Source organism: Selaginella moellendorffii, unplaced genomic scaffold (assembly GCF_000143415.4).
Source record: "Selaginella moellendorffii unplaced genomic scaffold, v1.0 SELMOscaffold_1, whole genome shotgun sequence".
Lineage (NCBI taxonomy): Eukaryota > Viridiplantae > Streptophyta > Lycopodiopsida > Selaginellales > Selaginellaceae > Selaginella > Selaginella moellendorffii.
This window is the reverse complement of record NW_003314262.1, coordinates 5904974-5927492: the sequence shown is the minus strand read 5'-3', so window position 1 is coordinate 5927492 and position 22519 is coordinate 5904974. Positions and strand designations below refer to the sequence as shown.

Sequence of the window (22519 nt, the reverse complement as noted above, 5' to 3'; positions counted from 1 at the left end):
CCTAGAGAATATCCTCGATTCAAATAGTAGCGCTCTTCACGTTGTTTCCGAACAACAACGTTCGTACACATGGTCACAGATAGTGATGAGCCACCGACATTACCGTACTGTCTATTAAACTCAAGAGCAAGCCAAATGAGCTCGAGGATTTGTGACTGACAGAGAGGAGGAGGTGGAGGGAGGGATCCCATCGCCGCGGCGCCGCTCGAGGTGCGAGCTCTCGGATCGGCTGGAGCTGCAAGATCCGGTAAGGCGCTGCTAAACTCTGGATCGATCGGGGTGTATTTCCCGAGGGTTTTGCTCGCATTGCTTGCGCATTGTAGCTAGGAAACAAAATGTAGCTCCGTATGCCAGCATTCACGGGTTTGGATCTGGCGGTGAGCGAAATCTTCGTTAGAAAGATCGATCCATCCTTGATTTTTTTTTTTTTTTTTTTTAAGATCTTATATTTTTCTTACAGGAACTCTCAAGAAACTTTGGAGGAGCTCGAAGATGAGGGTGGCAAAGCCAATGCGCGACAGGCGCAAGACGCCGATGTACTATCTGATCACGGGCGTTTTCGTAGCGATCTTGATCCTTGCCGCCATAGCGTTCTTCCGGTCTCCGTCAGAACAAGGTACCGAGGTTGTTCCACAAACAAATGAAGCAGCGTCACAGATGGGTTCCCGGGAGAATTCTCCGTCCGAGGCTCGAGAGGGTGAGGTGACGAAGGACTCCGAGAAGGACTCCGACTTTGAACAAGAGATGGATGCTACCGAGGAGAAAAATCTCGAAGATAAACAACAAGCTGACCACGAAAAAGATGGTGACAAGGTTGATGGCGAGAAGAAGGACGACACACCTGTGGATATTGGAGAGCAGAAGAAAGACTCAGATGCCCCGGTGGAAGAAGATGCGAAAGAAGATGAAGAGAAAGAAGACGAAGACAAGAAAGAAGAACGGAAGGACGAGGATAAGGGAGAAGAAAAGAAAGTCGAGGACAAGGAAGAAGAGAAAAAAGACGAAGAGACTCAAAGCAAGGATGCCGAGGAGAAGAAAGATGATTCCGACACTGCTACTATCGAGGAGCCGGGGACAAACAAAACGGAGTTAGAGCTGACTGTTGAAAACAAAGAGGTTTCCAACACTTGGACAAGTCAAGCCAATGAGTCCAAGCAGGAGATGAAGAAGGAGGATGTTCTTCCAAGTGCTGATCAGCAAACAGAAAAAAAACCCGAGGAGAAGCAACCCGAACAATCGCCAATTGATATGGAGTTGAAACTTTGCAGTTTCTCCAATGCCGCTGATTATATTCCGTGCCTGGACAACCAGAAAGCTATTAAGAAGCTGAGGTCAAGAAGTCACTACGAGCACCGGGAGCGGCATTGCCCAACTGGAGACGATATTAAAAAATGCCTCGTACCTCTTCCATCAGGATACCAGGCTCATGTCAACTGGCCACAAAGCCGAAAGCAGGTATGCGAATTCGTTTTTTCGAGCATATGATTTAGCAAAATTTGCTACAGGTCTGGTACAGCAACGTCCCTCATCCTGGATTAGTTTCGTATAAGAAGGACCAAAACTGGGTGAAAAAGAAAGACGACCTTCTTCTTTTTCCTGGCGGTGGAACTCAATTTAAACAAGGAGCTCAGCGCTACATTGACTTCATCCAGATTGTAAGTTTCTGTTGTCTGTTGCTAGCTTAGACTAATGGAGTAAATGTTTTGCAGAGTCTTCCAGATATTGCATGGGGGAAGCACGTTCGCACCGTGCTTGATGTTGGCTGTGGCGTCGCAAGTTTTGGAGGCTTTTTGTTTGACAAGAACGTTATTACCATGTCATTCGCTCCAAAAGACGAACACGAAGCTCAGGTTCAGCTAGCTTTGGAGCGTGGAATTCCAGCAATTCTCGCGGTCATGGGAACGCAGAGGCTGGTTTATCCTAGCTATGCTTACGATATCGCACACTGTGCTCGCTGCAGAGTTCCATGGCATGTAGATGGTACGCACATTTTTGTATAGTTCAAAGGACTTTCTTAACATTTTCCTTCTTGAAACAGGTGGTAGACTTCTTTTGGAGCTCAATCGCCTCATTCGTCCGGGAGGATACTTCGTCTGGTCGGCCACTCCAGTGTACAAAAACGAACCAGAAGATGTACAGATATGGAAAGGTACGACCTCGGCTTTACCATCCAAGCTCTGACGAGGTGGTTTTGTGCAGACACGAAGGCCTTAGCTGACAATATGTGCTGGAAGATGATTGTGAAACAGCGGGATCCTAAAACAGGGGTCGGGATTGCCATCTTTCAAAAGCCCAAAGACAACACTTGCTACCAGAAACGACAGAAGAACGAGCCACCAATGTGTGACGAATCAGACAATCGAGATGCTGCATGGTTTGCAAGATCGTTCTCCCTCTCTCTCTCTATCTTATTCATGAGCTCTCCTTTACCAGGTACGTTCCCATGCAAAGTTGTCTTCACAAGATCCCCGAAGGAGATGGTATCCGTGGCACTAGATGGCCACAGGAGTGGCCCCAGAGGGTGAATGCAACACCGGACTGGCTTGGAACCATTCCAAAAGGATTGTTTGGAAAGCCAGCGGTGGAAGAGTTTGAATCCGACACGATACACTGGCAGCATGTCGTCCAGAAATCCTACGCACGCGGCCTTGAGATCGACTGGACTGTAATTCGGAACGTCATGGATATGAAAGCGGGATATGGAGGGTAAGTTTGAGCTCGAGACAACTTTAGCAGCTAGCTAACCTTGTAAACTTTCCAGATTTGCTGCTGCTCTCGTGGGATACCCAGTCTGGGTCCTCAACGTGGTTCCAGTCACCGAGCCTGATACACTGCCGATTATCACCGACCGTGGTTTGATAGGACAGTATCACGACTGGTGTGAGTCTTTCAGCACATACCCTCGCACGTATGACCTGCTGCACGCGGACCATCTGTTTTCACGCTTGAAACAGAGGTAACAGTGAAAGTTGGAGTTCGCTCACTTAGCTGGAGTTCTAAAACCTGGAATCTTTACTCGGTCTTGCAGCTGCGGTGTTGTCAACACGGTGGTGGAGATGGACAGGATTTTAAGGCCCGGCGGCTGGGGGATTTTCCGAGACACCACGACAATTCTGGGGGAGATCGAGCCGCTCCTGAAGTCACTCCATTGGGAAATCCGCGTGTCATACACACAGGAGCAGGAGCAGCTGATCGCCGCCCAGAAAACTTCCTGGAGACCATCCAGCTGAGCTGAAAGATCATATCAGAATCAGAGGTGAGCTACCATCTCTTTCTTTTCTTTTCTTTTCTTCTCGTTACAAGAGCTCCGTTTATTCTCTCAGCAGCATCGGAGTTATAGACGTATATCAAACGAGAGAACCACTATTCACCAAGGAAACGCTACATTCCATTAAACAAGACCAGGAGTTCTTTATGGATCAATCCAGGCGCCAGCTGAGACAACGCGACTCCAACCAAGGCATTATGGACGCGCATAGCATGAAACGAAGCGCGATTTTATGGATGGCTCGAGAAACCAAGCACAACCGTGCTTCGTTCCAGGCTATGAGCTCCCACCGCCTTGAAAAATCCTTGAAAGTCTATCTATCCTTGGCTCGATCGAGAGAGAGCGCGGCATTTAAAGCCAAAAGGGGTCTTTTTTGAGAAGTAGTCTCGGATTTTCAGTCTAGCCTGGCCTGTGACGTGTCATGCTCGTCTCGAGCTCGCTTGACGTGGACGCTACGTGTGCTGACACGTCACTTTGGGTTTTTCTCCTCCTATGGAGGACGAGTCGGCGGTGAGGAATCTCTTGTGTGCCGTGTTTGGGGATTCCGAAGATGATAGTGGCGAGGATGGGATCTTCTCCGAGAGGCAAGTTTGCGATTTGATTTTTCTATGTTTTTTTGATCGATGTTTGTAGACAATGGGAGCATGTAGAGGAGGTCGAGGGTCTTTGGATATGTCGAGATTTTCTTTCCAATCACGAGCAACAGGAGCTTATAGACGACATTGAGGCTGGTAAATCTACTGTCACCGATTGGGGTTTTTTGTTTAGATTTTGGTGTTGTAGTAGAGTCATGGTTTACAAACCCAAACGAAAATCAGGTGGTTTTTCTTCGCTTTGTTTTTTGTGTGTTGATTTGCTAACCTTTCTAAACTTCCAGGCAATGAGATTTGGAGGCTTGCCTTTGTGGGCGTTGAATCTATCAGCACTCGTACATAGCTGTGTGCTCGAAGAGCAGCTCTCCAAAAGATCCAAGATCTTGGCTCGAGAAGTTATATCCAGAGAGCCATTGTTCGATCAAATGATCGTGAATTCTTACAAGCCTTTGGAGGTCAGTGTATATATATACATTTCTAAAATCTCTGTTCGTGAGAAAAAATGAACCAACTTTTGATGGTGGTTTGCTTTCGAAAGGGAATAGGTGCTCACGTTGATCTCTTGCGTTTCGAGGATGGAATCGTGATCTTGTCGCTGGTATCCTCCAGAGTTATGACTTTTAAAAGCTGCGAGGATGGCTCCAGAAAAGTGGGAGTGATGCTTCGTCCGGGTGATTTGCTCGTCATGTCTGGAGAGGCCAGATACGGCTGGACGCACGAAATCAACACAAACCCCGCGCAGCAAATCTGGGATGGAGTTCCAGTGCCGCAAGAAAGCAGGATCTCGGTCACGCTTCGAAGATTATGCCGCCAAAACTAAGATTTTTCCTATGAACTTGGGAGTCAGTCAGTCAATCCAGGAACACTCCACATGAGGATCTTCCTCCCGTCGTGTGCCAAGAACTTAGAAAACAATATCACCCTCCGCTTGTGGAGTTTGCGAAGAATTGAACTTGCTCGTTCTCTCGAATCACATGATGTTTGGTTCGCTTATATGGTTCACAAAGACTCGATTTTTCTAACGCTCATTCCATATTCCATTTGGTTCGCATGTTTCAAGGTGAATGTGGACGGCTTGTCGCAACATACCTTCGACTTGGACAGGAACACGAAACTCACAAATCAAAGATTCGAATCACGCCAACAATTCACTCGGACGATAGCGTATGAATCTCATGAACAAAACCTTAATGGCAAAATGTCTGGATCGCTAGCTCTTATCATGGCATGTTACCAGATCTCACCGTTTCTTGATCAAATTTTCCAAAGCATCTTCTGGCACATGTTGGTCGACACAAATTCTGAAAAGTCAGCGCAGAGTGGACTCAAAGTAAACGGTTGACTACAACACAGGTGCCAAAGTTTTAGCACGATCGCGAGATATATCAAGCACATGAAGGTCTATACATCAAAGATCATGATCCTTATGTATGGTTTTTCAAAATGGAGAGACCACGCATCGCAATTATCGATCACGCATGAATGAAAGCTCTTGCACTTCCATTACACAGCACATGTAGATATTTTCGCGAGAGAACACTGCCTTTCCGCCAAAATCTCTTTCCCGGTGAGTGGCGAGCAATGAAAATCAAAGACACAGCAATCTTTCCTCGATTTGTCTCGATTGTGGATCCGGCAGTTAGTCGGTTTTGCTTGTTCAATCAATCATTCTTTTGGGCTTGCTTGATTCCAGAGCGAGAAAAAAGAAAGGGAAGCTCTCGCTCTCGATCGATCAGATCGACTATTTGCATTGTACGAGCAACAAACAGAAAAAAAAACAAAAAGTGTTTTTTTTTTTGTTGTTTCGATCGAGAGCGAGCTCGCGGAAAATTTCCTCAAGCTTAACAGTAGCATCCAAAAGCCACTTTCGGACAGGTTGACGACAAAACGCACGAATCAGCAGCAGCAACCAAACAAACAGTTCTCTAGAAGATGCAAGTTTTATACAGAAGAAAGACCCCAAGTACAAAAAAAAGGGGACTTTTCGATCTCTGGAGACACTTCCAAGCCAGAGATCTCGAGCCCAAAAGTCAGCAAACTCTCTAAGAACGAAAGGAACTAAGTGTAAGAAAACGAACGAACCAAAGCTCTCGCAAGACTGAAGAGAGGATGACGATGCATTTTTACAAATGCTCAGGTTGGTGGTGCTGCTGATCTCTTCACTTTTCTCATCCTTGTTTGATCTTCCCTGCTGGAACCACCAAGACGACGATGATACTTGAGAGAACTTGTCACGAGCTGGCAGCGATCGGGCACCTCTCCACAGCACCAACACTCAGCGGATTCACCATCTCGCACGAAAGCTTGAGGACTTCGCTGAGATCCACGGGACGCTCCTTGTCCTCCACAAACTCAAACCTTTCGACGAGCTTGGCGAGCCAAAGACCCACAGTAGCGAGCCCGAGAGCTCGGCCGGGGCACACCCTTCGTCCAGCTCCAAACGGTGCCAGCCTCAGGTCGGTCCCCTTGACATCAAACTCCACACCGAGGAACCTGTCCGGGACGAACAGCTCGGGCTCGCTCCACACTGCCGGGTCGTGCGTGATCGCCCACATGTTAACCATGGCGGTGGTACCGCGCGGTACGTGGTGGCCGGCGATGGTAACGTCCTGGGTGGAGAGGCGAGCCCACGAGAGGAGGGGACCGGGTGGATGGAGGCGGAGAGTTTCCTTGACCACGGCCTGGAGTAGCGGCATTCTTGCGACGTCCTGATCGGAGAGTGGCGATGGTGGCGATTTCTTGGACTGGAGCTCCTCGATCTCGTGGTAGAGGCGGCGCTGGATTTCTGGATGGAGGACCAGCTCCGCGAGCATCCATTCCGTGAGGATTGCAGTGGTGTCAGTGCCGCGGAAGATCATCTCCTGAAAGAAGGAAAAGGAAGATATTTGTAAGAATTGGATCGATCATAGAGAAGAACTCTGAAAAAGCATTCGATCGAAACTTTAGGAGAAAGAATGAGCGAGTGATCGATTGAGACTAGCAAGGAACTTGGATCACGAAAGAAAGTAGAAGAGGAAAGAAGAAAGCTTGTAAAAGATATGACTCTGATGAAAGGAAGAGCTTTTCCTCTTTTCTAGCCAAGAACAGAGAGCAATCGATCGATCAGGAAGAAAAAAGCTATGGTGGAAAGAATCGTGTAAGCTTTGCTTACCCAGAGCACAGCGATCATATCCTGGTCCTGTAGCTTCTCCTCGCCGCTCAAATTCAGCAGCACGTCCACGAAATCGGAGCTCTCCCGATCATCTCCGCCGCTGCGCGCCTGGCGGTGCTCGTCGATGATCGCCTGGACGAACTTCTGGACGCGAGGGACGAGCTTGGAACAGCGCTCCTGGATCGAGTGGGGGTCCACATTGATCGCCCGGAGCAGGGGAAGATGATCCGACCAGTTGAAAGCTCCCAGGAGCTCGAATCCCTCTCGCACCATCGCCTGGAGCTCCGCCTCCTCGGCGCCGCTGTAGCACCGCCCAAACACTCCCTGCATCACATTGGCCAAGGAGGCACGCTGGAGGAATCCACGAATCCCGACGCTCTTGCCATGATCCTTGCCGGCGGCGCTGGCGATGGCATCGATCATCACCTCGGTGTGGCGCTGGCGCTGCGGCTCGTGGGCGGCGATCCTCCGCGGAGAGAAGAGGTGATTGGCGGCGATCCGGCGGAGGCCACGCCAGTAATCGCCGTAGGGGGCGAAGCCGATAGCGCGGCCAAACAGGAGCTCCGCGGCCGATTGCTTGAGAGGACGATCCGCGAAGGCAGCGCTGGTGAGGATCTCCCGCGCCACTTCGGGAGCGCTAGTGATGACCACGCGCGTGGAGCCGAGGCTGAGCGCCATGAGCTTGCGCGCGCCGTGCGCGATCGAGAGGCTCCTCAGGCGGTGGTGCGCGAGATCGCCCATCTCCAGCAGCGATCCAAGGACTGGCAGACCGCGCGGCCCCGGGATGGTGCTGGATCGATCCGCCCACGCGCATCCCCCACGGCTAGTCCAGCGGAAGATCGCCACCGCCGCGGCAAGGACCGCGCCCAGCGCGAGCAGCAGCGGCAGGAAACTCGGCGCATTGGAATGGATCAGCGGCAAGAGGTAGAAGAGCAAATCCTGGCGATCGGCCTTGGAATCCATGGCTCGCTCGCTAAGAACACACTGGTAGGGGCAAAGGAGAAGAAGAGCGCTACCAAAGCACTAAAGCTCACTCACACCACAGAGTTTAAAAGCATATGCCCAAACTGGGTACCTCTTCTAGACTCTTTACTTTTTTACCTTGTTACTGACTGACCGGTCGCTTTTATAGTAAAACTTTCACCCGCCATTTGACGGTTGACGGCCGTGAAAATATTCCACGGCGGCGCATGACTGATCACGCCCAGCCTGACACGTGTGTGGCGGCGGGCCGTTGGATAGTTGGTGCCTGCGGTGGAGATTGGGCGCCGCCGCCACCACGCTGGATTCACCGTGCCAGTCATAATCAACGCGTACCGCGGCTCTTAATAATCGGGGAATATAATCTGCTTCTTAGCGAGATCAATGCTTCAAATCTCTTTGAGGAATTGACTGGGAATAATCTAGGTTAAGTACAAGGTATGATTGGGGACGGGTTGGAATTTTATCTTTGTAAACTCTGGGGTATCTAGCATGAAGTCTTTCAAGCAACGGAACCAGGAATAAGTCATGGATCCATGGATCAATCGACTGATTGATTGATTCAAAGAATGGGGGTCAATTTTGGGCTGTATTGCAGCTCCAAGTTTTTATACTTTAATGAAGCGAAATTTGATCTTTGATTCTTGCTTTGTTGGGGCAAAGAAAGAAGAGACCATCTCTGGCTTCCCTACTTAACAACGAGGACTGCTTAACTTTTGACTTTGGAAAAAGTGCTCGTCCATTAACCTGGGGAGCACTCTCACTCGATCTCGCTTGAAGAAAAGCTCTTAGTTATATCAAAGCCCAGAACGAAACTCTCTCTCTTCCAAGGTCCAGAAAACTCCTCCCGAAAAGCTAAAGAGAGGTGGCGCCCAGCAGGTTATCATCGCAGTTGGCAATTTGCGTGTTTATGTGTTTCTTTGCCATGAATCAAAGTGCACACCAGCTAAGGAGAAAAAGAAAGAAAAAATAAGATCCATTCCATGAAACTCTTCATGAAGCTTCCGTTTTCGAGCCCCAGAAGTTTGGCAGATCGACAAAGATGAGATCCAATTGCCCAATCCCATGTCTACCAATTTGCTATACTTTGAGAGATGGATTGCTCACTCTTTTTCTCTTTAGTTATGGCTGTGATCGAAGTCAATCATGGATGATCGTATAAGATTCCAACGCCAATTTCGCATTTCGGCCCCTCACCTTATAATGTGTTGACATTCCTGATATTGGTTCTTCCTTTTTATTTTTCTCACCCCTTTTGGCAGCGTGTCCAGTGCTCTCAAGCTTGCCACATTTTCCCTTTGCTAACATTCCACTCAATAACAGAAACACCCCACCACGAGGAACACTACTCGTCGCAACTTTGGCCTATCCATTGGCCACCATAGCTTTTCTCCACAAATCCTTTTCCACTCACTGCTCCCTTGTTGCATGATTGCAAAAGGGTGGCAGAAGCGAGATGATTAGGGATGATTCCCTTTCCCCCATGCAATGTACACATGTGGTTGTTGATGAGGCCACAAAGAAGCAAAGCTCCAAGAGTTATCCTCGCCCAACCTCCAGTTTCAAGGAATCTTGGCTTCGATCCGCTCAGGCACTGTTGCTGCTGCTGCTGGCTAAGATCGATCGAGTGCAAACTGCAAGAGCGTGGCCAATTCAAATCACAACACGTGAAACGAATCAAATGATGTCAAAAGTTGGCGATCTCGACTTTTAAGTGCAAATGCCGTGATCCGGCAAATGCTGCTAATGCGAGGAAATTACATGGGAGAGCGGTAGTCTACCCATTTTTAAGATTAGTTTTTGCATTATGAGGGAGGTGGGGAACGAAGAAAGATCACGAGGGGGGGCCTATGGATTGTGCGTGTGTGTAGCTCTCCTGGATTGACACATATGCAGCTTTAACCTCCAGCAGGAAACTTCGGATCTCGAAAGCGAGATTTTGGAGTGGCCCATTTATCCATCTCTTTTCTCGCATTATTTGTGTCACAGCCACAACTGTGGCTTGAGGCGATTGACAACGAATATCCATGTTAACAATGTGTACAAGTCCAACCTTTTTGGAGTGCACTACCTAATAATGTGTATACTGAATGCTCTTTGCCTTTTATTTTTGCTCTAAAAGAGAGAGGATTCCATTCCAGAACGTCGGTGGGTGATCAATCAGATTTATACAAAGAAATTGTAGTTTCATGCTAGAAGTTGTGCTTAAAGTCAAACCTGAAAGTTCCACATTTCATCAAGAAATATTCCATTATGTGAAAGAGTTCATGGTTGACAAAGCCTACTCTTTTCCTCTCAACACCAAGCATTCCTAAGCTCCACCCATCAGGGAACCCTGGCTTAAAACCCACACCTGGAAGAGGAAAAAAGTCTCTTTTTAAAGCTGAAGATGCATGGGTCAATCAAACATTGATTAAGCTGGAGCGAATTAGAAATGAAGTGAATTCCTGTCACGAACTTTCATTCCAGGTCTGGCATAGCTATCACTAAGAGCATCATTTGAGCTGCTGGAAATGCAATAGCAGCTGTGGAAGAGATTACCAGAAAGGCTCTGTTAAGAGACAGTCAATGCTATATTTTAAATCGAATGGCACCTTGCTCTTTTAACCATAAGGAAGACAAATGCTTTGCCAAGGCGTACCTCTTCAATCCCTGCATCCTGAATATGCTGGCGGACGGGCAGGATCGCTCCACGGCTACTAAGGCTAGTTTGAGGATGAATAATACTGTTAGCACCCATCTGGAAGCATAAGAAGAAGTTCGTTGGGAATCCGCTTTCTAGTATTAGGAAATGTTGGGTGAATGCTCAATATATAAGTTTGGAGGTATAAATAAATTTAAAACATTAATATTTAGTATATTATTACGCAACATTTGGGTTTAGTTTAAGAGGAGTGAAGTTATACTTATTTCTAGCCAGAAATATCAACTATTTTCTTGTTATTTTTAAAATACCTATGATGCAGAATATTTACAACCAAACAAGAATAAGTATGAGAAAAATATTCTAAGCGCTCAAGACAGTCTATAAAGGTTGTTAGGTCTGATTAGTGATATAGTTTGTTACTAAAGCTATTTTTTTACAAGAAAAACTATATTTCAAAACATTTGATTATTTAGTTGGTCGTATTAAACTTTTCTAAAGCTTTTTATTTTTGTTAAGACTCAAGATTCTTTTGAAATAATTTTAGTAAAATAGTAAACACAAACACTAATAAATACTTACTAATATTGATATTATTTATATTTATCCACTAAATGCAGATAAGTTAAGTTATTAAAAATAGTATTTAAAATATTAAATGGTAGTTATTTAAAAGATGGTTAAGTATCAGACTCATGTATTTAATAAGCTTGTATTTTCTGGATACTAAAATGTGATTATTTAATTGTTAAAACTCCAATTTAGCTGTCACATAAGATATTTTAAAAATTATGAAATTAAAAAATAAAATAAAAATTATAAATTACCTTAAATGAATTTTAAATATTAGAATAATATTATTTTGGTAATATTTAATAATAATTGATTATATGAGTGTATAAAATATAAAATATATATAGCCTTAACTTATATACAAGAGTGAGTGGTCTAAATTAAAACAAATTTGATGCAATCAAAATCCCACTACACTAATAATAGTATACAATATTATATCTATACATTTAAACCTCCTCTTAGAAGGATGGAAGGCAATTAAAGTGTTTTTGTTAATGGGTTAAGATCTAAAAGAACATTAAGAAGAGGCATTGGTGGAATGATAGGCAGTGCAATTGAGTGCAATTCATCTATTGCACATGTATAATTTTTGAAGGAATAATATATATTGAATATTGTGCCAAACTTTATAAATTTGCAGTTTAACTTACCAAAATATATGATATGGTCCTTTCTATTAAGCAAAGAGCCCTTTAAACAAACTAAAATTGGGAAAATGAATTAGCATTTGATAATCCTGTGAGTTTATATGATGAAGCACCAATGAAACTTTGTACCCTTATGACATATGGATATTAAACCAATATGATATATACCTTTCAAATGGTGATAATTTGAAGAATATTGACATCAATGAGTTTTATATCATGTATGATTGCCCCTAATGCAAGTTGATGACCATTAATAGATATTGGCATGATAATAATGTGGAAGAGGTCATAATTTTATGCCAAGATCTAAAGCAAATTCCCAATTTATGAAATTTACATGAGTTCCACTGTCCTCTAAATGTAAGTGACTAATTTTTCCATTTTACTTTAGTCACTCAACCATACCTTCGACCACTTGAAGGAGTCCCATTCACAACCTCTATAAGTCCAATTCAAGACTTGGGGTTTGTTAGCCCCCGAAAGTGACATCTATGCCACTCAACCTTTGCATTTGGTCCAAATGCTCCACATGTCCAATTTCATGACTGACACCCAAAGGTACCACCGACTTATTGGCTCATTACATTAAGGCCATGTTTATTTACCTTTGCCATATTGGTGGTCCAACATGACTTGCATCACAATCCCATCTTTCACAGACTGAGTCATCCGTCAATGAGTGGTCATCCCAAATCCACTCCTTAGCATCCTTAGAATGCCTATAGACATGGGGAACAACCTTCCCTAATATCCCTTTTTCAGTCCCCACCAAATCCCTTTCTATCTATGGCTGTGTTTGCCAACACTGCCACTAGATCAAGGTTTACAGGCCCGACCACTAAGTCCCCTTGTTCTCTAGGACTTCCTCACCATGTGACCACATCCTTAGTCACTACTCTAGAGGACTACTCCTTTTCTTTTTCATAGTCTGGGACTTTGGGAGCCATAAGCTTAGAGAGAGGTTCTGTTGACCCACGCCAGGTATCCAAGTAGATAATGCCACCCATGTTTGGATTGGGAGTATTAACCATTTAATCTCCCGGGGGAGCTAGAGCCGACTCTTGAATACTTCACTTGCTTGTTAGTCTATATTCACTTTAACCTTGGACTTCCCAATGGTTATCCCATCACCCAACACCCGGATACAACCTTTCCGAGCCAAATTAGCCTTTTTTTGGCCAAATTGGCCTTTTCTGGCCAAACTGGCTCTATTGAAGTCCTCCCTCTACTATACTTTTGAAGTTCACCAAACTCCCTAGGGTTTGGGAGATGAACGCTTTGGGCTTTCACCCTCGGACTCGAACTCAGACTTGAACTCGGACTCGGACTCGGACTCAGACTTAGAATCGGGCTCGGTCTCGGCCTCGGCCTCAGTCTCGGTCTCAGTTTCAGTCCCGGTTTCGGTCTCAGTCTCAATCTCAGTCTTGACCTCGGACTCCATCTCAGGTCCATCTTGGACTCCATCTCGAACTCCATCTCAGTCCATCTCGGACTCCATCTCGGGTCCATCTTGGACTCCATCTCGGTCCATCTCGGACTCTATCTCAGGTCCATCTTGAACTCCATCTTGGTCCATCTTGGACTCCATCTCGGGTCCATCTCAGACTCCATCTCGGATTCCATCTCGGTCTATCTCGGACTCCATTTCAGACTCCATCTCGGACTCCATCTTAGGTCCATCTCAGGTCCATTTTGGACTCCATCTCAAACTCCATTTTAGGTCCATCTCAGGTCCATTTTGGACTCCATCTCAAACTCCATCTCGGGTCCATCTTTGGTTCATCTTGGACTCCATCTCAGACTTCATCTCGGACTCTATCTTGGGTCCCTTGGGTCTATCTCGGACTCCACCACATGTCATATGTTGGTCCTCTTGTGTCCCTTTTTTAGAGACTCTCTTATTGCTCACTTCATGCTCGTTCCTTGAGCACTCCGTCAGAAGTTCCATTCTCGCTCTTGACTCTTCAAGTTGGAGCTTTTAGTCCAAATGTGTTACGCTCATTTGGCTTTCGCTTCAGCCACTACCACATGGCACCCTTTCAACTCCACTTTGGGGCTTAGGGATTTGTGCCTCACAACTCCACCACCCATAAATGAAATGTGATGTCCTCATCGAATAGTAAACCCTTTTATAAAGTAACACCAACATGTATTACCATTTCCATCCTTAGCACCCAGCTAATATTCGTGAATGGTTTGACACCGAAGGCTCACCATGCTTTGTCCATCCTCTAAGGAGCATAGTCTCTAGAACATTAGTGTTCCTTGCCTAACTTTGTTATTTGAATTTCTTTTAATGAATTCCATAGCCCACACTTAGCCACTAGCTTTTTGTTCCTATCCATTGATTATTGCACCAAACAACATAGGATCACTATCTCCATTCTTGAGGTATTCTTTTGGTTCTATGGCAAATGCTCTATTTTACCAAATCTAAAGAGTGCTCATTCTTAATAGGTCTTTTTAGCATTTTCTGCTACGGGCTCCATCCATAGCCCCACTTTACAACCTTCCCATGGGTCTTTCCTAGAGACTACTTTCTTGGACTCACTATATCATCATATCGGCACAACTGATTTCCCTTTACGTGACCTTCCCACTTGGTTGCTTTGACCAAGCCACACCATTACCAATAGTTAAAACCAACACTTTGAATTAGGAACTTTATTCCTTAGCCTCACAAGGATTTCATTCTTGTTTAGCCGTGAGATCACCTAGTGATTTAACCTTTGTCACCTTAACAGGTTTGCCAATAGGTACTAAGTCTTCCAGATCTTTAACTTGTTGACCCATCATTTGTTAAAGACTTAGTCCCTCGGGCATTATCTAATGCCCTCATGACACCAAATACCACTTTTTGGTGTTTTAGAGTGTTTGGGTGTTCCAATGATGGCCTCTTTCAATGAGTATTCCTTTTATGATATTGACTTACTATATCGCAACATAAATAATTTATCCTCTATAAGGGTATATCCAACTTCCTTATCCCAATAAAAAGTCTTAGGTAGTTACTTTCCACCACTTTAACCAATTATTTTGCACTTTTTGCTTAGTTGCATTATAGTGGTCAAGTCTTACAACTCATTGTTAGTGCTTCCACAACTCCATCATTATTTGGGTCACCACACTCTAACCACATGCCTTTCAAGGCTATGCCATTCCCATTTCCATTAGCGTTCCTTTGGGAAGGGGTTCTCATGAACTTGCCAACTTAACCTCAAGGCATCATGCCTTGGCATATTCGGTGTCTCCACACCATCAGCTCCACGAGCCTACTTTTATGACACTTCTTATGTCCTTTCCAAGACCAATATACTTGTTTCTTATACCAACTATCCGTTAATACTGCACTATAGAGTTTATGCATAACTTTGTGTCAAAGTTGTTTTCTTTTTTGGGAAATGCCTTTCCCATGACTTTAGTATGGCATATTCTACCATCAATAAGATACCCATTGTTCTCATATTTATATTATATAATCCTCCCCATCCTTTATGGGGCATAACACACCTTAGTCCAAATGCTTCTACCAATCCTTTAAGAGCATTCCTAGACTCTACTTGAGTCATCCAGCTTTTTGGACTTTATTAATCCGATGACCTATGAGATCCTAGTGTTGAGGTGCTAGCTCACTAGAATACAACTTTGTGTATTCATATTCTACTCACAATGGCCATCTTTGCAAGTGTTGCTCTAACACTTGATTATTCCCCATTCCTTGTGGGCTGCATTTGCCCCTTAGGACTATCTGTCCATATGATAATAATACCAACTCATCCTCTAAGTATACCCCCAACTCCTTGTGTTTGTTCCAACATTTATAAAAGGTAGCCCCAGCTACCATTTCAAGGACTTGTGTCCTCATTTGTATTTGACCTCTCACAATCATTAATTTTGGTCTCAAATTCATGAGCACCAGCCTTAACTATATGAGGGTAATCTTGTAATTCTTTTATTGTTTTGGAGTCTCTACCTTCCCTGTGATCCCAACTATAATTATTTACCACAACTACATTAGCTAGTTTGCTAAGTCAAATGCTCATCTGGATCACATCCTAATGAAAACCTTATATTGTTCCCAAGGTCCCAAAGTCGTTCCTTTATTGACCCTTTTCTATCCACCACCTTACTTATAAGTTCATACATGAACTGTAGTGGAGAGCCATGTCCTCCTGACTTGCTACTCCTTAAGAATAGGCCCATTCCTAAAACCTTCTGATGCCAACACAAGTGGTGATATACTTGAGCACCAATAAAAGTCAAACTAAGGAATAGCTCTAATACCAAATTGTAAGTGATTAATTTTTCTATTCTACTTTAATCACTCAACCACACCTCCAACCATTTGAAAAAGTCTCATTCACAACCTCCATAAGTCCAATTCAGGATTTAGGGCTTGCTAACCCCCAAGAGTGGCATCCATGCCACTCAACCTTTACATTTGGTCCAAGTGCTCCACATGTCCAATCTCATGACTGACACCCAAAGGTACCACCAACATATTAGCCTATTATATTAAAGCCATGTCCATTTACCTTTGCCACACTAGTGGTCCAACACGACTTGCATCATAGTATCGTCTTTCATAGACTAGGCCATCCATCCATGAGTGGTCATCTCAAATCCACTCTTTACCATCTTTAGGATGCCTGTAGACATGAGGAATAACCTTCCCCAACATCCCTTTTTCAGTCCCCACCAAATCCTTTTCTATCCATGGCCGTATTCGCCAACACTGCCACTGGATCAAGGCCCACAGGCCTAACCACTAAGTCTCCTTGTTCTCTAGGACTTCCTCACCATGTGACCACATCCTTAATCACTATTTTAGAAGATTACTCCTATTTCTTTCCACAATCTGGGATTTTAGAACAACATTTCGGAACATCATAGCCTTAAGTGAGCTTCATGGGTACTCTCCCCACCTTCTACCTTTAGGTGCTCTAGCCATGGGCTTAGAGCAAGATTTCGTTAATCCACGCCAGGTATCCAAGTAGGTAGTGCCACCCATGCTTGGATTGGGAGTATCGACCATTCGATCTCTCGGGGCAACTAAAGCCGACTCTTTAACACTTCATTAAGCTACCCCGCTTGTCAATCCGTATTCACTCTAACCTTGGACTTCCCAGTGGTTATCCCATCACCCAACACTTGGGTACAACCTTCCTGGGCCAAACTGGCATTTTCTGGCCAAACTAGCTCTACTGGAGTTCTCCACTATACTTTTGGAGCTCACCAAACCCCCTAGGGTCTGGGAGACAAACGCTTTGGGCTTTCACCCTCGAACTCGAACTCAGACTCGAACTCAGACTCGGACTCGGACTTGGACTCGGACTCGGCCTCGGTCTCAGCCTCGGCCTTGGTCTCAGTCTTAGTCCCAGTCCCAATCTCATTTTCGGTCTCAGTCTCAATCTCAGTCTTGGTCTCGGTCTTGACCTCGAACTCCATCTTGGACTCCATCTCAGGTCCATCTCGGACTCCATCTGGGTCCATCTCAGACCATCTCAGTTCATTTCGGGTCCATTTCGGACTCCATCTCGGACTCCATCTCGGGTCCATTTCGGGTCCATCTCGGACTCCCTCTTGGACTCCATCTCAGATTCCATCTCGGGTCCATCTCGGACTCCACCATGTGTCATGTGTTGGTCCTTTTGTGTCCCTTTTTTAGAGACTCTCTAATTGCTCGCTTCATGCTCGTTCCTTGAGCACTCCGTCAAGAGTTCCATTTTCGCTCTTGACTCTTCAAGTTGGAGCTTTTAGTCCAAATGTGTTACACTTGTTTGGCTTTCGCTTTGGCCACTACCACATGGCACCTTTTCGGCTCCACTTTGGGGCTTAAGGATTTGTGTCTCACACTAAGGCAATAAAATGGAAATATGCAATACAAGCTTAAAGAACAATAAAGGGATGAAACAACCCTAAATGTGCTAGTCTTTGTTTCCCTATAGAATAGGTTAGGGGCTGCATTTATCATGGACACCTTTAGGCAATTAGCAACACTATGGTCTAGATCACCATAATAAATATATAGATGGTTGTTGATGCAATATTATTATTTCATAGATGTGAGGTGGTGGATGACTAAAAACATTAATTTGCATGGGTGTCACATCATTGCCATCTGAATAAAGTGGTGCAAAGGAAACATATTATGCTATTTATTGAACTACCATCCATGATATGATCATTCTTATTGAAGCCAATTGATCTTATTGAAGCCAATTTTTATAATGAACTACAAGATTGATGGCTGTAAGGAACAAACTCCTTCAAATATCATAAGCTAAATGATTCCAAAATCACAATTGAAACAATAAAAAGTTTGGGTTAGACAAGATTGAGTTCGAAAACGAGTCTAAATATTAATATAGGTCATAGGGTGAACATATAAAACACTCATCTCTTAGGTGCAGAAGGTTTTAAAAGTATAATAAAGAAAGTGAAGTTAAGGACCAAGTCTTAAAGGAATTCTCCAATAATGTTTCTAAATCGTATTAATGTTCAAATTGAGGGTTAATAGCTTTTGGTGAGAATAAGCCCCTAAAGAACATGCTCAAATATAACTCCTATTTTTGGAAGAGAAAGTAAATATAATGCTCCTGAATAAAGTAAAATGGTGCCCCATTCATTTGAGTACCATAAGATTCATTAGTTTTCACCCCTTCCTAAGGGGCTTGACTTTGGGACACAAGTGGGGAATTAGAGAATTTATATCGGGTTATTAAGACTTCTTTAGGTAGGGATATTCTTTTAGAAGTGTATTGTTATAATTGTAACAAGATATAATTTAGCAAGTCAAACTAACAATGCAACAACTGGAAGAATTGAGGATTATAAAGTTTGTTCAAGGTATTCAAAACACTAATGAGGTTTGATAAACAAGAGTTGAAATAAAGACATAAAAAGTGGATATGAATTTCACTATTTTGGATATAATGGGATTTGATGTGATCTTTGAATTAGTTCAATCAATTTGTAATAGCCTGACATAAACAAGGTAGAAACCTAATCGTATTAATGAATCCCCTTGGAGAATGATCTAGGGTGGAGGCTAAGACCTGCTTAAATCTGGTATTCGTCTTTGTCCACTGCCATGGCCTGATGCTCCTAGAAAACATCCTCATGTCCTTTAGTGAAGGCTTAGAGTTTAAGCTCTAGATCCATTGGCAGGGTTTATGAGAGTAGCAAAGCATCACAGGGCTTCAATGAAGTTGTTTGTGCTCACCTTTTCATTTCAAAGTTGAAGAAGGCCTCAGCTTGATGCTCCTCCTCCCCTTATTGAATCCTGAACTGCAAAAAAAAAAAAAATATGAGTGTGAGAATTGATAAATCACATGAGTAGAGAGTTTTCTGGCATTGGATCTAGTGTGGTGGCAATTGTGGCACTGGATTTAGGGCACTCACAGCAGCACTGGTTCTGGCATGGTAGCTGTTGTTGGATCTGGCACAGCAGTTGTTGTGGCACTGGATATAGCATAGCGGCACTCGGCAGCACTGGATCTGGCGGCAGCGGTCACTGGATCTAGTGCTGCAACACTGGATTTGGTAATCAAGCTCCACATCCCACTCTAACGGAAATACTTAGAAGTTAAGTTAAGTTAAGTACTCTTCATTGGTAAATGTGATAATCATTATCATCTTGAGGAAAATGAGTTACCTTAACATCCAACTCCACTATAATCACCATCACTACCATTGCTATAGCCAATAGACTTCACTAAGTGACCAAAATCAAAGGCAATGGCATGTACTATCCCATCTCATTGGATGGCAATTGATAACTCATAGAATGGCCATTGAATTCTCAGTCATATTCCCATGCCAGTGGAATATATTGGGGCATCTTGTACTTGCCATGGGTAAAAAACCATCTAGGCCTATGGGGTTTTACCACATGAACTGCATATGTGTGTGTGTGAGGCAGCGGGGTGTGATATGGACATATGGACACCTATTTTATGAATAGCATGCCATACAAGTTCCTTATATCAGTACAATTATAGTGCACTCACATTGGAGATGATAGATAAAACATGGAATTAATAACCAATGAAGATTTAGAGGTATACATCTGTGGACTATGGATTGACATAGCACGGAGTTGGACTCTAATTCTTGTTCCCCTCTCTTTGAATTTCTCTGTGTTGGTATTTGAGCATGTTGAAATTGGCACCTCTATAATTTTTTTAAGGATAAATATAAAAACTTACTTGTTTTATAAATCAATTCATGGAAGTTTTATTTATTACTTGATTTAGATTTGTAAAAATGGTGAATTGTTTTTATTTTATAATTTATTGAACTTCTTCATAATGTTCATAACCAGCCAATACTCAAAGATCATTATTTAAAGCTCCTCAAATTTATCATCTATTCAACTTTATAGATTTTATATATAGGCGTCAGCTAGGAAAAGAGAAAAAGAAATATAGAAAAATGTAAAAGAGAAAAGTATTATCTTTAAAAACTTTGTTTTTTTCTCAACTTTTTAAAAATTATTTTAAAATAAATAGTTGAATCTGAATATTACTTAACTCATTTTATATATACAGAAGGATGAATTTATATATTTTTCTTACCTCTTTATTTTTAATTATAATTGTTGTAAAAACATTAACTTTCACACTTAGATCATTTACTGATACACTTTCTGATCAAGATGCATATGTAATATTTAAAAATCTTGTTTTCTTTCTCCATAGTCTTCATAATAATACAAATTATAGGGTAGGAACTTTTCCCATACAAAACTTTGAAGGAGTTAAAGTTTCTCAAATCTCTATGAAAATATCAATACATGGATATTCTTATGATATTTCTAATGCTAAATTTTGCATACCTATGGGATCTAATATGCAAGTTAGAGGCGAATACCTTAAAATATTACTTACAACTCTTGCTCAAGCAGTTGTAGATCAAGCTTTAGCTGGACTATATGGTCATATTCGAGCTGTTCACGAATTTATAGAATTAGAATATATAGTACATGGGAACAGAATAAATGATAAACAAAATCTCACAATAAAAAATATAAAGGTAATTAAGTATATTTCTAATGTCATTTGAAATATTTTGTGACATTGTTAGATAAATATGGATGAACATGATTGTTGGATTTATAGATCATCTTTAGTAAGTGGAAATAAAAACTATTTAGGATCTTATCTTCTCTCAGCAAACTCCATTGTTTCTTCAAATGGAAATTATAAATTAACAATAACTAAAAATTGTAATTTAATATTTGTTTATTTGACAAAAATAATTTGGGAATCAAAAACATCAAATAAAGGATTTAAATGCTATGTAGTTCTCAATACTAATCAAAATCTGATTATATATAATAGTTTAGAAATTCCAATATGGGCCTCAAATACTAATACTAAAAGTTCTACACAAAGTGCACTTATAATTGAAAATATTGGTAAACTATCTTTATATAATACATTAACAAAGCAGTTAGTTAAGCAATGGCCATAGTACAAGAATTGAGTAAAACAGCATACTATAATCATGCTTCACCATGAAACCCTCTAAACAGCTAATGAATGAATTCCCATGATATGTCTAATTGCTCACTGATCGTGTTTGAAATTTCCCCATAAATGTTGTTGTGGTTGCAACCTCGAGTTGTGAGGAAGACTACCTTGAAAGGTGTTTCTTGCCAGGGAGAGAACTTGAAGTCTCCTCAAGTCAATATCCAAGCCATGGATAGGGTTACTCCCTACCTTGAATCACTCCAGCTTTGTAAGTAGTGAAACTGGGATGCTTCCCACCAGCCTGTTCCTTTCCCCAGAGTCTTAAGACTGATGGAATGCCTCTTGTTCTTAGACACCTCGAGCACTTGCAAGGAGGTACAGTTTGCCAGTTCAAGGGGGATCTCAACATGCAGAAAGTTGGCTGAAGTTATGTAACCCATAACTCCAACGTGTTTACAAGTAGTATCAAAGTCTCCAGCTTTTGAAGGCGGGCCAGTGATGAAGGGATCTCTCCTATGCGTTGTGATCCAAATGTAAGCCTATGAGGCTGGAAAGCTGGGCAAGGGAGGAAGGGATTGCTCCAGTCAGCATGTTGCTTCCCAGCCAAAGATGTGGAGGTTTGCCAGTGGATCGACTCTGGGATGGTGTTGAGGTAAACCAAGCTCTTGCACCTGCCAATTTCCCCTGGTCATATGACCCCTCCGATTATGGAGTTTGAGCCGACGTTCAAGTGTGCGAGCTTGGTCATGTTATCAATGAAGAGATTGTCCCTCTACACATGGTTCCAATCACGCTGAGGAACTCAAGCTGGGTCATGTTCCACAGCTCTTTGCTGCGAGTAGACGATTGAGTCCCAGCGTTGTGGAACTGGACCTTGTAGATGTCAATGTCAAACCACTCGATCTTTGTGCAGTTGCCAAGCCCAGGAGGTATTTGCCCAGTGACGCTTGTCTTTGTCGAACACGGAGAGGTACTCGAGCTTCTTGTCATCAGCAATGAGCAGTTGGCAAGAGAGAGCTCTTCCAGCCTTCCCAGCAAACTGGACTTCGGGGAACTCGCAGCAGCTGTGCGTCTCTTGGGCGGGAGTTACTTGTAGCAACGTTCTCGAGGAGCTGGATGGATGCTTGGAGGAGACCTCCGCTCGTTTTTCACCGGGCTCAAGCACGGCGACCTCTCTTCC

At 43.2% G+C, this 22519-nt stretch overlaps 3 protein-coding genes across 4 annotated transcripts; 2 read left to right on the top strand and 1 right to left on the bottom strand.

Moving 5' to 3' along the window:
* Positions 1–115: 115 nt before the first annotated feature.
* Positions 116–3588, top strand: LOC9646953 (probable methyltransferase PMT23). The gene is made up of 10 exons (XM_024687158.1): positions 116–247; positions 461–1455; positions 1506–1655; positions 1710–1980; positions 2039–2149; positions 2200–2374; positions 2434–2706; positions 2762–2956; positions 3029–3256; positions 3327–3588. Exons 2-9 carry the CDS (start codon positions 493–495, stop codon positions 3228–3230), a joined length of 2340 nt encoding a protein of 779 aa, XP_024542926.1. The 5' UTR covers positions 116–247; positions 461–492; the 3' UTR covers positions 3231–3256; positions 3327–3588.
* Positions 3589–3735: 147 nt separating this feature from the next.
* Positions 3736–4854, top strand: LOC9629134 (alkylated DNA repair protein alkB homolog 8). Of its 2 annotated transcripts, none has more exons than XM_024687283.1 (5): positions 3736–3852; positions 3902–3999; positions 4055–4086; positions 4146–4316; positions 4400–4854. In XM_024687283.1, exons 1-5 carry the CDS (start codon positions 3761–3763, stop codon positions 4679–4681), a joined length of 675 nt encoding a protein of 224 aa, XP_024543051.1. In that variant the 5' UTR covers positions 3736–3760; the 3' UTR covers positions 4682–4854. The 2 variants fall into 2 exon arrangements, with proteins under 2 accessions (XP_024543051.1, XP_002962297.1); XM_002962251.2 differs by having other exon boundaries at positions 4052–4086.
* A 928-nt stretch (positions 4855–5782) lies between these two features.
* Positions 5783–8023, bottom strand: LOC9629133 (cytochrome P450 78A4). Its single transcript, XM_002961757.2, has 2 exons — positions 7013–8023; positions 5783–6722 (listed from the first exon to the last, which is right to left on the bottom strand). Exons 1-2 carry the CDS (start codon positions 7973–7975, stop codon positions 6093–6095), a joined length of 1593 nt encoding a protein of 530 aa, XP_002961803.2. The 5' UTR covers positions 7976–8023; the 3' UTR covers positions 5783–6092.
* Between the last annotated feature and the right edge of the window lie 14496 nt (positions 8024–22519).

Excerpts from the sequence above, each read along its gene's own strand:
- LOC9629134 (XM_002962251.2), top strand. The coding sequence starts at position 3,761 with ATGGAGGACGAGTCGGCGGTGAGGAATCTCTTGTGTGCCGTGTTTGGG. Across the intron at positions 4,000-4,051 it reads TATAGACGACATTGAGGCTG|TAGAGTCATGGTTTACAAAC; the intron begins GTAAATCTACTG and ends TTGGTGTTGTAG. Across the intron at positions 4,087-4,145 it reads CAAACCCAAACGAAAATCAG|GCAATGAGATTTGGAGGCTT; the intron begins GTGGTTTTTCTT and ends CTAAACTTCCAG.
- LOC9646953 (XM_024687158.1), top strand. The coding sequence starts at position 493 with ATGAGGGTGGCAAAGCCAATGCGCGACAGGCGCAAGACGCCGATGTAC. Across the intron at positions 2,375-2,433 it reads GACAATCGAGATGCTGCATG|GTACGTTCCCATGCAAAGTT; the intron begins GTTTGCAAGATC and ends CTCCTTTACCAG. Across the intron at positions 2,707-2,761 it reads ATGAAAGCGGGATATGGAGG|ATTTGCTGCTGCTCTCGTGG; the intron begins GTAAGTTTGAGC and ends TAAACTTTCCAG.
- LOC9629133 (XM_002961757.2), bottom strand. The coding sequence starts at position 7,975 with ATGGATTCCAAGGCCGATCGCCAGGATTTGCTCTTCTACCTCTTGCCG. Across the intron at positions 6,723-7,012 it reads ATATGATCGCTGTGCTCTGG|GAGATGATCTTCCGCGGCAC; the intron begins GTAAGCAAAGCT and ends TCCTTCTTTCAG.